The sequence below is a fragment of the Molothrus aeneus genome, chromosome 6 (assembly GCF_037042795.1).
Source record: "Molothrus aeneus isolate 106 chromosome 6, BPBGC_Maene_1.0, whole genome shotgun sequence".
Classification (NCBI taxonomy): domain Eukaryota; kingdom Metazoa; phylum Chordata; class Aves; order Passeriformes; family Icteridae; genus Molothrus; species Molothrus aeneus.
In genome coordinates this window covers 23,476,946-23,489,743 of record NC_089651.1, presented here as the reverse complement: position 1 = coordinate 23,489,743, position 12,798 = coordinate 23,476,946, and the positions used below count along the sequence as shown (strand labels likewise).

At 46.4% G+C, this 12,798-nt stretch overlaps 1 protein-coding gene across 1 annotated transcript; it reads left to right on the top strand.

The window, feature by feature from the left end:
- The first annotated feature begins 986 nt into the window (after nt 1–986).
- LOC136557442 (transmembrane protein 178B-like) lies at nt 987–12,408 on the top strand. The gene is made up of 4 exons (XM_066551279.1): nt 987–1,373; nt 8,114–8,227; nt 9,457–9,594; nt 10,768–12,408. Exons 1-4 carry the CDS (start codon nt 992–994, stop codon nt 11,010–11,012), a joined length of 879 nt encoding a protein of 292 aa, XP_066407376.1. The 5' UTR covers nt 987–991; the 3' UTR covers nt 11,013–12,408.
- Nucleotides 12,409–12,798: the final 390 nt, after the last annotated feature.

Below are 12,798 nucleotides of genomic sequence, written 5' to 3'. Positions count from 1 at the left end.
ACCTTGTGCTGGGCAGTGTTGCTGGGAGAGGGACTGGGGAGGGTGTTTAGGTTGTGCTCAGTGTGGCCGAGAGACCAAGAAGTGTCAAGGGGAAGGTGGTGGCAGGGAGAAAGGATCAGAATCTCCTACGGTTGAGCATTTGTTCCTGGGAACCAATTAAAACTACTTCTAACAAAAAACACCCAAAGCTAAGGATTTCAAAATTGGTTTTTAAATTAGTAGTTTAGGCATAGCATATCACTAGGTCATTTTATCTGGAGGCCACAATTGATGAGACGATGCCCTAACAACTGGCTTTGGGGACTGAGTGGTAGTGCTGCAGCCGGAGGAACAAGCCCTGTACAACAAGCGGGATCAGAATGGATTTTGTGCCCCTATAAATGCTGCATTTAACTAATGGCTCGGATTTAATCTGCTTCTCACTGCATAAAATAGATGGACATTTTTCTGGCCTTATTTTCCATTAGCTGATAATGAAGGGTGGAGGAGAAGTCATAATCCAAAAGCCAACAAATGATGTTGCGGGTGGTGTTTGCATTTCGTGTAGATTTGAAAAACTGCTGGCTCCCGCGGCCTGAGCAGGGCTGGTCTCTGCCCTGCCCCGGGCGAGCCATCGGGACGGGCGTGTGCCAGGCCAGAGGAGGCCGCGGAAAGGCTCGGAGGGTCCGTTCACCCCTTCCTCCGGTCATCCATCCCCGGCAGCTGCCCGCGGCCATCCCCGCACCGCCCTGGACATGGGCTCCGCCGAGGGAGGGGCCCCCGGTCCGCGGAGCAGGACCCGGGCGCCGCGGCGGGGGCGGTTCCGGGACCCCCGTGAGGCCGTGCCGGGAGATGCCGCGGTAGGGGACCGAGGCCGGCGCGGTGCCGCGGCGCGGGGGGCGCGGGGGGCGCGGGGGGCGCGGGCTCGTCCCTTCCGGGGGCGGTGCCGCAGGCGGCGGCCCCAGCCCGGCTGCAGGGAAGCGCCCGCCCCTGCCGCCCCCGGCGCGGTAAGATGGCGGCCGCGGCTCAGGCGCTGAGCGGCACCGGGCTGCTCCTGGCCGCCGCCGCCCTCGCTCTCCTGGCCGTGGCCATCGGCACCGACTCCTGGTACGAGACAGACGCGCGGCGGCACCGCGAGCGCTGCCGCGGCTTCGGCCACAAGCGCAGCGACCCGCCCGGCTCTATGTCGGCGCCCAGCTCGCACCTGCCGCTCCGCGCCCGACCCCCGCGGGCGCTCCTGCCCGGGCGCCCCCCGGCCCCCGCCCCGGCCGCCGCCGCTTCCGCCGCGCTGGACTCGCACTGCGGCCGCCGCTTCAACTCCACCGTGTCGGGGCTCTGGAGGCGCTGCCACCGCACGGGCTACGAGCCGGACAGCGAGGAGCTCATCCGGAAAGGTGCGGGGGCTGGGGGCGGTGGCGGCCCCGCTGCTGTCCGTGGTGCTGAGCGCGGTGCCGCCGGGGCTGCGGGCGGGGCGGCGTCTGCCGCTGCCGGGGCGAGACCGGGCCGGCGGGCGGGCGCGGATGGAGCCCGGTGGAGCCGTGGCTCCCGGTGTCCCTGGCGTGCAGAGAGCGGCGAGCGCGGCCCTGACCCCATCCCGGGTCCTGTGCGCCTCCCTCTCTGCTAGAAATGCTGCAGTGCTGGGTGGGACCGCGTCCTCAGAGAGCCCCTTCGGGGGCCCAGTGCAGGGCCCGACTCAGTGGGCGGCCTCCTAACCCTGACAGTTCCTTCTAATTGAGTGCTGAGAAACATGCAGTGTTGTTGATAGCACTGTGATTTTTACAGCAAGGTGAAAAGGGACCTGTTATTCCCATTCTAGCATGAGGGAGTTCTCATTGCTGCAGAAGATTGCCAGGCTTTCATGGTGGCAGATGTCACTCAGGGCCCCCAGGGTGAAAGGAGAGAAAGCTATGGATCTTCTACTATTGTGGCACATGGTACAAAGCCAAGCAGGCCATGAAGTATAAATAAAAGTCCTGCATTTGATGGTACAAATAATGTAGTGGGCTGACCCATGAAGTCAATGGGTTATGTACGGTTAATGATAAATAACAGGACTTAGTGTTCCAGCAGGTACATATTAGCACAGAGAGAGTAGGAGTTGGGAAAAGTGCTTCCATTGAGGCACAAAATGGAAATGCTATCTTAAGAAAGCGAGAGCAGTTCTTTAGCTTGGCTTCCAACTGTGACGCCAGTCCTGCACAGCAGAGGCTGGATAGACTGGCACTGTGAATCTCAGCTCGTCTTTGTCCCTTCTTTCCAATGCACAGCAGTGACTCTTACTTCTCGAAACTCTAGTGCTGTGTGCCTGGCTTCTTTCTCAATTTATTCTCCTAGGATCCATTTTATGTCATTTCATTTTTATTTCCATGCTGAACTCCTTTCACTAAAAGGGAACTCATTAATTTCTTTCTATTAATTGTGGCTGTCATGTAAAATATTTATCTATTTTTCTGCTTCACATCAAGCAAAATGCTTTCAGTTCCCACTGAGATTAGCTAAGATGGGGGAACAGGTGGGAAGAATACTAGTTTGGTCATCAATACTTCTCTTTCTGAGGTATTTTCCCAACACCACAACAAGTCACATAGAGAGGCTAGAGTCTGCATTCTGTATGCAGGCCATTACAGGGTGGTGAATGGTCTTCCTTAGTGTTTGATGGGTAAAACTGGAAGGACTCTAAATCCAAAATGTTTTCTGTCTACTCTGTTTCCTTTTTCCCCCAGCTGTTCTAATAAAAGACCTTGCCTTTCCCTACAAAAAGCATTGCCCCCCTTATATTCTTTGCCTATTAGGTCTGCAGTTGCTACTGTAAAGATTTATGTGTCATCTTACAGAGGGAAATTATTAATAATAGTTCTTGTAGAATCAGATCTTTAAATAGATATGACTCTCTTATCCCTTCTCCTGACCTGCTTTACTAGCAGCCTTTCCTCGTTCCCACTGTGTCTGTCTTTTCTCTGACAACTGTGATTAAGCAGCCTTTTCTGACTGATGGTCAGGTGTGGCTGCATCTGAGCTGTTCTCTGTAGCATGATACCAGATCTGGTGCTTCTGAAAAGGAAAAGCTGGTATTTTTTCCCCTGGTGTGACCTGAAGATTGCTCCTGTGCACTGCTGAAAATCCTATTCCTCCTCAATTTGCATTAAGTTTTCAGCTAGCTCTTTGGTGATGTGTGGTGCCTTTCTTTATTCCTAGTATTCCTTAATCTAGTGAAAGAGGAGTAAATTTTTTCCCACAGTTCTATGGTAATTTTGGTTTGGGTTTATAGTCTCCATTTTTTTCTAGTCTCTCTGGAATAAGATTTCTTTTCTTTCTGCATCTCTCCTGAATTCTGAATAAATGACTTAAGTCCATAAATACACATACTCATATAGATAATTCCATAGATTTCTAGTCCATCTAATCTACTGCTATTAATACAAAGCAGTTTCATGGAAACTTGCATACTTGAGCATTGTAGCTAATGATGCATATACATTTATATATCTGGGATATTTAAAAAAACAAAATATATTCACTTCATATATTTAAAAGGAAAAAACTAGTCAGAAAATGTAGTGCAAAACTGAGAGGTGGGAAATGTTTAAATGTAAGATGGGAATGATATGTGAGATTTCTCTTATAATGCAAAATGACTATTTTGGAACTGTGAAAAAATACAGTTTCATTTTAAAAATACAATTAAAAGGCAAAAGAAGGAATGATGTAAAAACCACATGGGGGAAATGGAGATTAGCAAGAAGTAAGAGATAGAAGGCAAAGAACTGAGCCATTTGGTGGGGAAACAGAGGATCTCTGTGCACATATGGGAGGTTCTCTGAGTGTAAGAACAGGAGCACTACACGTCATCTTGTAGAGCCTGTGCTATGTGGATTCCACATTCAATAACTGATGCTACAAAAACCATCTGCATGGACTGTTCTTAAGTAGTGAGGTCCTGCAAGGGTTCATTATATATTGTTTAGGGGTCTTCTCTACCTATTAGTAGAGTAAAAAAGTGTTGCTTACAAAATGGTGACAGTAGAAGATGATGAATTGGGAAAGATCCATTCTAACAGGCTGCTTTGGATGACTTGGTGGGCTCATTGAACATGTGTTTTAACATCCCTAAACTGAAGGAATTAAAAAATAAAAGGTTCATCACTGTTGATAAACCAGGGATTTTATTGTTTTTCAGGCTTGCTCTGAAAAGTCTCTGGAGTGGGACTGGTACATCTCATATATACTGAAAAGACTTCTTGGTACCACAATGTAGCTGAGAAAGTGAGGAGAGCCACTGGATCCTAAAGCAGAGGAACACACTAGTTTGGGGCCATAGTGAGGCCCTTCAGAGAAAACTGCTCAGTCCTGGTGTCTATACTTCCCATTCTTTCTCACTGATGAGAAGTGGGAGGAGTTACAGGATTGCCTGTGAGGTCTGTAGAGGATCTATTATAGTGGCACGTTTAATAAACTTGATCTGTTTGGTCATGGTCCTTGGTAAGTATGTTCTGTCAGTGGGATCTGTAAGAGTTCTTGTGGTATTTTAAAGAAAGGTTGATTCAGTTGATCTGGTGGCCCTTGGGTGACAATGTGGACAGAGTGAATGCATGGCCGTGGTGCTCCTTACAATCCTGGGCAGAAATGGTAGGAAAATGCCTGGAAGCTTCAATGGCCAATTGGTCCTGGGGCATGAAGGAGGGGAGGGCCAGGCCTCACATGGTATTTAGTTGCTAACTGGCCGTGGCTGCTCATGAGTAGGAGGGGGTCTCTCCCAGCTGTGTGAGAGTTGAACTGCTCTGATACTGGGCCACATAGCAGAATTGAAAATGACCCCCTCCATTTCTTCATAAACCTCTCGCACATTGTGTAAAGAAAACCTGCATGTCTCAACGTTGGAGACAAAAACTAAACTGAAAATCAGGGTGTGCTAAGCCCAGGATTACAGACTGAATGTATCACAGCAGGGTTGGTGTTTCCATGTTTCTGGAAGCTTAGGAACAAGGGGCCTGTGCTCTGCCTGGGTATCTGGCTAGTCTAGCAAGCATCCTCTGACCTTTCCCATCCTTTGTCTTCAGTCAGGAGAAAGGACTCATCCAGAGACACTCATGTATACTCTTCCAAGGGCTGTGTGAGTTCCAAGGGGAACCTGTCTGCAGTTGCAATCCTGAGGGGTAAAAAAAAAACATGTTGAGGATGAGGTGTTAGAAACAATGCTGGCTGTGAGAAGGCACAGGAATGTAGCTGGGCCATGAAAGTGTCAGTGTGACACTGCTGGATGCCGTTCATGTTTATTTTTTAATCAAGAAAATTGTACATGCAGTGTGACTCTCACAGTGTTCTGTTAAAGCCCTTAGAAATGCTGGCATCAGACTGTCCATCTAACCTTTTTCTTGGATGTGTGCTTTATGGTTAACTAATGACCTGGAGGAGAAGGAAGCACCTGCCTCCTTCTGTCCTGTATTCCCAATGTACTTGTGTGCCAAAACAGACAACACACACTTGTTCACCGCATGACTCTGTTCTATTCAAGCCCTTGCCTGAAGGCAAAAGTTTTAATTTTGACAGGCTTTCTTACGGTACTTGTCTGAGTGTGTTGTAAAAAAAAGAAAATCACTTTGCTAGCAGGTTTCTGAAATGGAGGGCAGGATGCTGTCCCTATTTTATAGACTGCAATTTCAGGTATGTAAGTCTCAGGTCCAAGGACATACTGGAGTACCTTTGAAACACCTTTTACTTAACAATAACTTTAGACTGCAATCCTGATTTTGATTTTTACTTTTTTTCTTGAGTACTTGGAGAACAAGGTGTTATATGACTTAAAATGCAGTCCTGTGGAGTACCTGGCCATATTTGAGTACATGGCATCTCTTCAAGTGAGACTTAGAGATTCACTCAGAAAATGGGAAACACAGACTAGTGATGATAAATGCAAAATTGAGGTTCTGAAGGGTGCCTGGGTGCGTGTTAAAATTTCCTGGGAGAAAGTGGCTTAGGTGTCCAGCTGAGATCACACTCACTGCTTCTCCAAGTCCCTGACTCTCTTGCCTGCCTATTTCAACTTTCTAGAAGATCTGCAGAGAGAGGCCTCCCTTGTTTTGCCTATGGTGGCTCACATTAGAATGGGTCCAGTCTGTGCTCTCAGGAGAATGGAATCTTGTTGGAAAAAGAGCTTGTGCTGGTGTGATCAAAGGCTGTTACCAAGCCTATGGATTAGAGGTCAGCACTGAGCTAAAGCCCTGAAATCTGTGCACTCCTGAGCTTTTTTTTTTTTTTTGCAATTTTGCTGTTTTAATATAATTGTTATGTGCTAACTATATAAAATCATCACTTTGCATTCTGGGGAAGAAAGGATTAGGAGTACAGTTTTTAAACCAGAGGCAGAATTAATTGATATCCAAAAATTTCTAGTTTTGTATGGGAAGGTGGAGAGGTTTTAGTTTTAATTTACATGTTAAACTCTTGAAATAATAAAGAGCCAATATTTTTCTTAGTGATGTCTTAGCTGAGAAGTCCATAGCTTTGATCATAAGGGATGTATGTCTCTAGTCTTTGCTTTTTCTTTAATGAGCTATAAAAATAGTAATCCTTGCTCTTATTTAAAATGCTGCTTTATATGTACTACTTTTATGATCAGGAAATGTAAGTGCATAAATAATACTTTTAATGAATGCAGTGCATTATAATCTGAAATCTGATGTCATTAGTTTGTTCTATTTACATATTTCTCAACAATACATGCAAATCTTGTCCATATTGAAATTGAGTTCAATCAGCAGTCACAGGTGACATTTGGTTAGATACTGTGGTATGTTGTATATGGCCTAAGTTCTTAACTCAGATGTCTGCAGCCTTTGCAAATGCACTGGCACCCTCTGACACTGGGTTGTCTTGCTGATCATTGGCTCAGGGGGCCCTGTCCTGAGGTAGGTGCAAGGAGGGAGCACTGCTCAGCAGGAGAGGGCCACTGGCTGCAGGTGAAGGGCAGCACCTCTGTATATTGTGTGCAGCTGGAAGTGCTCTGAGCTGCTGGAGAAGCAGCAGGGAGCCACAGCAAGGGAAGGGGTGGTGGGAAGCACAGCTGAGAATTGGAGCCCACTTGAAATGGGAGGAAATTCAGATCACCTTTCCCTCCCTGGCCTGTTGGCTGGAATTGCCTGGGCCTCTCAAATGCAGCTTCTGATCTTGTGAAATGAGGGCTTCCTCTTTGCAGATCCTTGCAGAAACCAGGTCAGTACAGTCCCAGTGAATATTGTTAGAGAACAAAATCAAGCTTCTCGTTGCTGTGGGAGCCACAAAAAGCTCGATTCTTCTGGGTTTTCTAGTGTCTTTTGCAAAGCTGATCACTGAATCTGCAGCTCTCTGCTAGTGATTGTTCACCAGCTTAATTGCTCACTGGCCAGTTGATTGTTTTTGAATGGTTCTTCTGCTCTAACATTCAAATAGTGGTAATGGCCCTGTAGCCACTGTTTAAGAAGAACTGTTTCTACTATATAGCTCTTTTATCTTTCTGGTTGCTCTCTTCTACTCCACCATCCATGTTTATTCTCCCCCAATTTCTAAATTAAAAATCCCTTTCAAGAAGAGCATGCTTGTAAGTTCACATTTACATCTGGGGTACAGCTTTTCTTTAAGCTATTATGGAAACATAGTATTCTACCTGGATACTACTGTTCCCTGAAAGTAAAGCAAAGAGCCAATGACTATTGGAGTGAATTCAAAAGATTCTCTCCAGTGCAGTTGACTTTCCAGCATTCATTCAAAATTTTCAAAGTGTTACAATTCTGTCTTCTTAGAGATGAAGCGGTCCTGTTGGTGCTTGGCCACATTCTTATCTCCTTAGACATCCCAAAAAAAGATCACAGCAGTTCCTCTAGAAAGCTTTTAGACGTGTTTTTCCTGACTTTCATTACTGTTTAACTTCAGCTGTTGCTGCTTGGAGAGACACCTGGCTCCTGCTTTGCCAGTGTTTCTTTGTAGATTCTCTCCCCTCCTAATCCCAAAGCCTTTGAAGCAAACAGCTCTTTTTTGGCTACATTTGCCCTGTTACTGAGCGAAGGCTTCCCCTGTGCAAGGTTTGCTGGGCTAGCCAACCCAGCAGCATGTGCAAGGCTAGGGGGCTTTCCTGCTGTTTCACACTGATGTCTCTTCACAGGAGTTATTCAGCGCTGCACGGCTGTGAAGTACCACTACACCTCCAGCTCTCTGCCTCGCAACTTGCCCATCAACATCACCAACACCATCCGGCAGGATGAGTGGCACGCGCTCCGTAAGTGGCCCTGAGCAGGCTCAGGAATGTTTGCATCGCTGAATGCCTTAATGCAGTGCCAGCTGAGGGCTCAGGATCACCTCATCTAAGCATGGCACTGGGCTCTAAGTATAGATACACATTGATTAGTGAGGAAGTGCAAGCAGCCAACTGTATGATTGGAAGGGGACATGGGATGTGGAGGGGCTTAAAGCTGGGAATTCAGGAATACAGATGTATGTAGTGATTTGCAAGATGTCATCGTATTCTGGATCTGAGCACAGACAGTTCCTAGCTGGCTTACAGCAGAGTGCTGCATCACTGTATAGATCCTGTTGCAATTTTCTGTGTGCACACCAGTGACCTGATTCAACCCCCTGGTGACCAGTTCTTTTAGGGAACATCTCAGTTTGTCTTTGCACCAGCACCTGGCCCACAAGCTGCCTTACGCCCAAGTCCTTCCCACACAGATAACTGACCTGTAGCCTGTGACTGAGAATGATTTAATCAGGTTTTTTTTTGCTCCTGCTTCTCTCTGTTTTTTTATTCTATTGCTTACATAATTCAACATAGCCCCTGTCATGTGAGAGTCAGTGCCAAGGAAATCCTAGTTCAGCTGGAGACTGAACTAGGAGGAGACAAGAATGGCAATTTTACTATGGAAAGCAAAGTGCTGTTCATGACACTGGTACCCAAGCTTTTTTTTAGAGCTTGTTACTGGAGTTGTTCCCATAATACTGTATTGATCTGCTGTCTGCTTCTGTCCTCCCACTATTCCTCTTTTCAGTTCACACTGTGTGCCTCCCATGCACTAATCCTTTAGTCTTCTCCAGTGTCCCCTGTTGCTTTTCCATTTTCAGCAGAAAATTTTCCCCCCAACAAACTCTATCCCAAAGAAAGATGTCACAGAAAAAAAAAAAAAAAAAAAAAAAAAGGCAGCCTTTGCAGTACTAACATGAGTTTGTGATGTACCCCTTCTCCCCTTCCTTCTGTCCCATGCTTTGGCTGGTACTTTGGACAGAAATGCTCTCCAGTTACACAGTGTGCAGCACACTGGAGCCATTTTAGATGGATTCCCTTAGTTTCAGTGTAATGGGCAAACTACCTCAAAGAAGCTACGGGAGGAGAAGTCCATGGTTGAAATATAAACTTTAGAACCAGTAAATCCACATCTGGCCTCTGCACTGGCTGTTTTCTCTAGGTACTGCCATCTTCATGTCTTTTGTCTTCCTTTTCTGGTTTTTCTTCAGATCTGCGGAGGATGACAGCTGGCTTCATTGGCATGGCAGTCTCCATCATCCTGTTTGGGTGGATCATTGGTGTGCTGGGCTGCTGCAAACAGCAGGAGCTCATGCAGTACGTGGCTGGGCTGCTCTTCCTAATGGGAGGTGAGAGCCTTTTGCTTCTGCTCCTCAAGTCACCACATTATTGCTGCCTTGTAAAAATAAAAGTAATGTCAGCCCACCACAACTACATGAAGCAGTTACTTAGTGCAGCAAAATGTCAGCACAGTGCAGTTACTGCTTCCAGCACTGGGCAGGACCTGTGCTTGCGTGGGTACTGCATGTTTCTTGGTAGACCCTAATGTGTGTCTAGGAGCCTTCTGCTCTAGAGGGCTGGTGTGTAGCCACGGGGACCATGTGCACAAATAGCACAGTCCTCTGGCTTGCTCCAAGTGTGCAGCCTGTGGCTCCTGTCAGACAGCTCAGCCCAGTTTTCCCTAGGAATCATAACAAAAAAACATAAGTTAAAGTGGAGCACCTTTCTGGTACTCAAAGATGCTTAGATCTTCATGTAATGATTAGGTCCAAACCAGCCAAGCCTGGGAGGACATTGGCCCAGTGATAAGGATGTGAGCTCAGTGCTTGCCAGGTGCGTTACATCTGTTTGTCCTGGGTGGGAGCAGCCTTTCTGTATGACCAGTTTTTCTGAACTTTGGTTTTTCAGCTTGAAAATGGGCAGTATAGACCTGGAGTCTAGTGTAGTAGTGTACATTAAACATACTGGAGTGCCTTGTGTCTTCTTAGGCTTTTTCTCCTCTATACAGGTGTTCAGTGAATGTGTAGCAGATGACAAAAATCTGGGCAAGCTTTATGGGCCTAGGGTACAGCTGGCAGAAATGTGGGTGCTCCTAGTGGAAACCAAAAAGTGCTGCACTTTGCAGCCCTGGGATTCAGTGAGCTAATTACCTTTCGTAAGAGAAACTGGCCAAGTACTGTCTGGAACCTGATGACATTAGACACTGGAAATAGTCTCAGGAGAATCAAAGCATGATGCACTATGACTGAGTTCAAAATTGCAATGAAAGGTGCTAAGGTAGTACTGGTTATTTGTAAAGCAAGGTATCCTGTAGTCCTACATGTTTTCCCTTCTTTTTTTTGTGGGGTTTTTTTTTGTTTTTCTCTGCCTTATAAGGACAGTGGCCAGTATGACTGCAGAAAAACCCCTAAGGGTAATTCTTGATTTTGAAAATGCATGACTTTGAAAATACTGAGGGAAAAACCAGAGAATAATTAACCTGTCTGAGGGCAGTGTAGAACCCTCTTGCTTTTCTCCTGCAGGTACTTGCTGTATCATCTCACTCTGCACATGCGTAGCTGGGATCAATTTTGAGCTATCCCGCTATCCTCGCTACGTCTATGGGCTGCCAGAGGACATCAGTCATGGCTATGGCTGGTCCATGTTCTGTGCCTGGGGGGGCCTGGGCCTCACCCTGCTGGCTGGGTTCCTCTGCACTTTGGCCCCATCACTCAACACCTCCCGGGCATCTGTACAAAAACCCAGACAAGAAAATGGGGCCGTGTGACCCCAGAGAGAGCGAGGAGAGACTCTGGAAAGCGCAGCCTGGGCAGAGCTGTGGGTTAACACCAGGAAGAGGTGGCATGTCAGTGTGTGGAGAGCAGTGCCAGAGCTGTCGGAATGCCAGCCCATGGGACGCTGCTACAGCCTCCAGTCAGACACGGACATTGCAAGTAACTCCAGGTCTGAATTATTGGCAACTTGATCATTGATGGTTTAAGGGGGACAGTTCTTTCAATTTGTTTTTCTTCTGTTTACAAGGGATTAAGTCCAAGATTGTGTCTTTTTTTGTGCTGTTTTTTGAACTGTACCTCCATGGTCCTATTATTGTCCAGTTGTAAGGGATGTTTACGCACCAACTCTATTGCTGCAGGTCTGTGTAATTCAGACCCAATTTAGGGCAAGGAGCTAAGTGAAGTTGGCTTGAACACTTTTGCAACAGGCATGTCTTGTGTTGGCTCAGGCCATCCTTTCCCAAAAGAACCTTGATCTAAGCTGAGGTTTAGGCCAAAGAATTAGCCCATTCTTAGTATTAATTTATTTAAATCAGAAACCTGTGCTATTCCATGCTGTGGATTCAGCTATTTACTCACTACTCAAACTGTTTCCAAAAGGAGCTAGCTGTAATTGAGCAGCAAGACTCCAAGAAAACTCTTACAGATTCTGAGAAAGCAGAGGAAAGTTTTTCTCAGCTTCTTACACAGTGAAGGTTACTCATCTGGCTAACTAACATACCCTTGTTTTAATGGGGAGATGTATGCAACATGCAGCTTTTAACTATTCCACCAGAGGTACATTTTTCAAAATGTGTCATAGTTTGAGCTGCCAGGATCAACTTTCACTTCTGAACTAACTTCTGGGTGCAACTCCTGCTCTGTGAAAGGAGATGAGTAATTCTCCCTGAGCTCAAATAACAGTACTGCTAAAATAGCAGATTTACAGCCCCATCTAACATTAGTGTCCAAAGGAACCACAGTGTATTTTCCTCAGGAACGCGTGGCTTCTGCCCCTTCCACTGTCAAATGCCCTGAGCACAGCGTGTCAAGAACACGCGTGTTCTGCTGGAACAAGATCCCTCTCCAAAATGAGCACTAAGGACCTTGGTACCAGCACAAGTACTAGGGCTAACTCAGGAACATCAGCCAAAGTACTTTGGAGTGCATTTTTCTTTCATCCATCTATTCTTTTTTTCCTTCTTACATCCCCACCCCTCTACCAAGCGTCCAAAAACTGCACAGGTAAAGATGAGATGGCCAGCATTTGGAGATGTTTACATTGTATTTAAAATACAATACAGTGGCATGTAAGATACTTAATGCTAAAGTCAGTGTATTTATGAAAAGTGTAATTTTTAAATGGAAGTTGTAATTCTCAACTGGCATTAAAAGTACTGAAAGACTTGCTCGGTGGATGAAACCTCAAATTCTTTATGACTAATGACCTGACTGATTCCCCAGAGAGCTCACATACACATACCAGCAACAGTGTTAAAGCTTCAAGAGTTAAGTTCACGTAACTAAGTTAAAACATCATTCATCTGTGAATTATGTTCACCCTTGCAAAGTGAGTGTTCAAAAGTTTCAAACTCTAACCATGCTGCAGGCTGTTCACTGGCTGCGCAGGCAAGAACCGGGGATGCTGTCTGAGCTGCAGGTCATCAATATCACAGTGCACTTACTGCAGTATAGTCTCCTGGTCCTCATGAGGAAGTATCAGAGCAGGGTTTAATCCACTGCTAGTTGGAGGAGGGTCCAAAGGCAGCATGGTGGGCACAGTGCACAGGAGGCTTTCAG

Coding starts and splice junctions, on each gene's coding strand:
- LOC136557442 (XM_066551279.1), top strand. CDS start 992: ATGGCGGCCGCGGCTCAGGCGCTGAGCGGCACCGGGCTGCTCCTGGCC. Junction 1,374..8,113: donor CGAGGAGCTCATCCGGAAAG/GTGCGGGGGCTG, acceptor GTCTCTTCACAG/GAGTTATTCAGCGCTGCACG. Junction 8,228..9,456: donor GGATGAGTGGCACGCGCTCC/GTAAGTGGCCCT, acceptor GTTTTTCTTCAG/ATCTGCGGAGGATGACAGCT.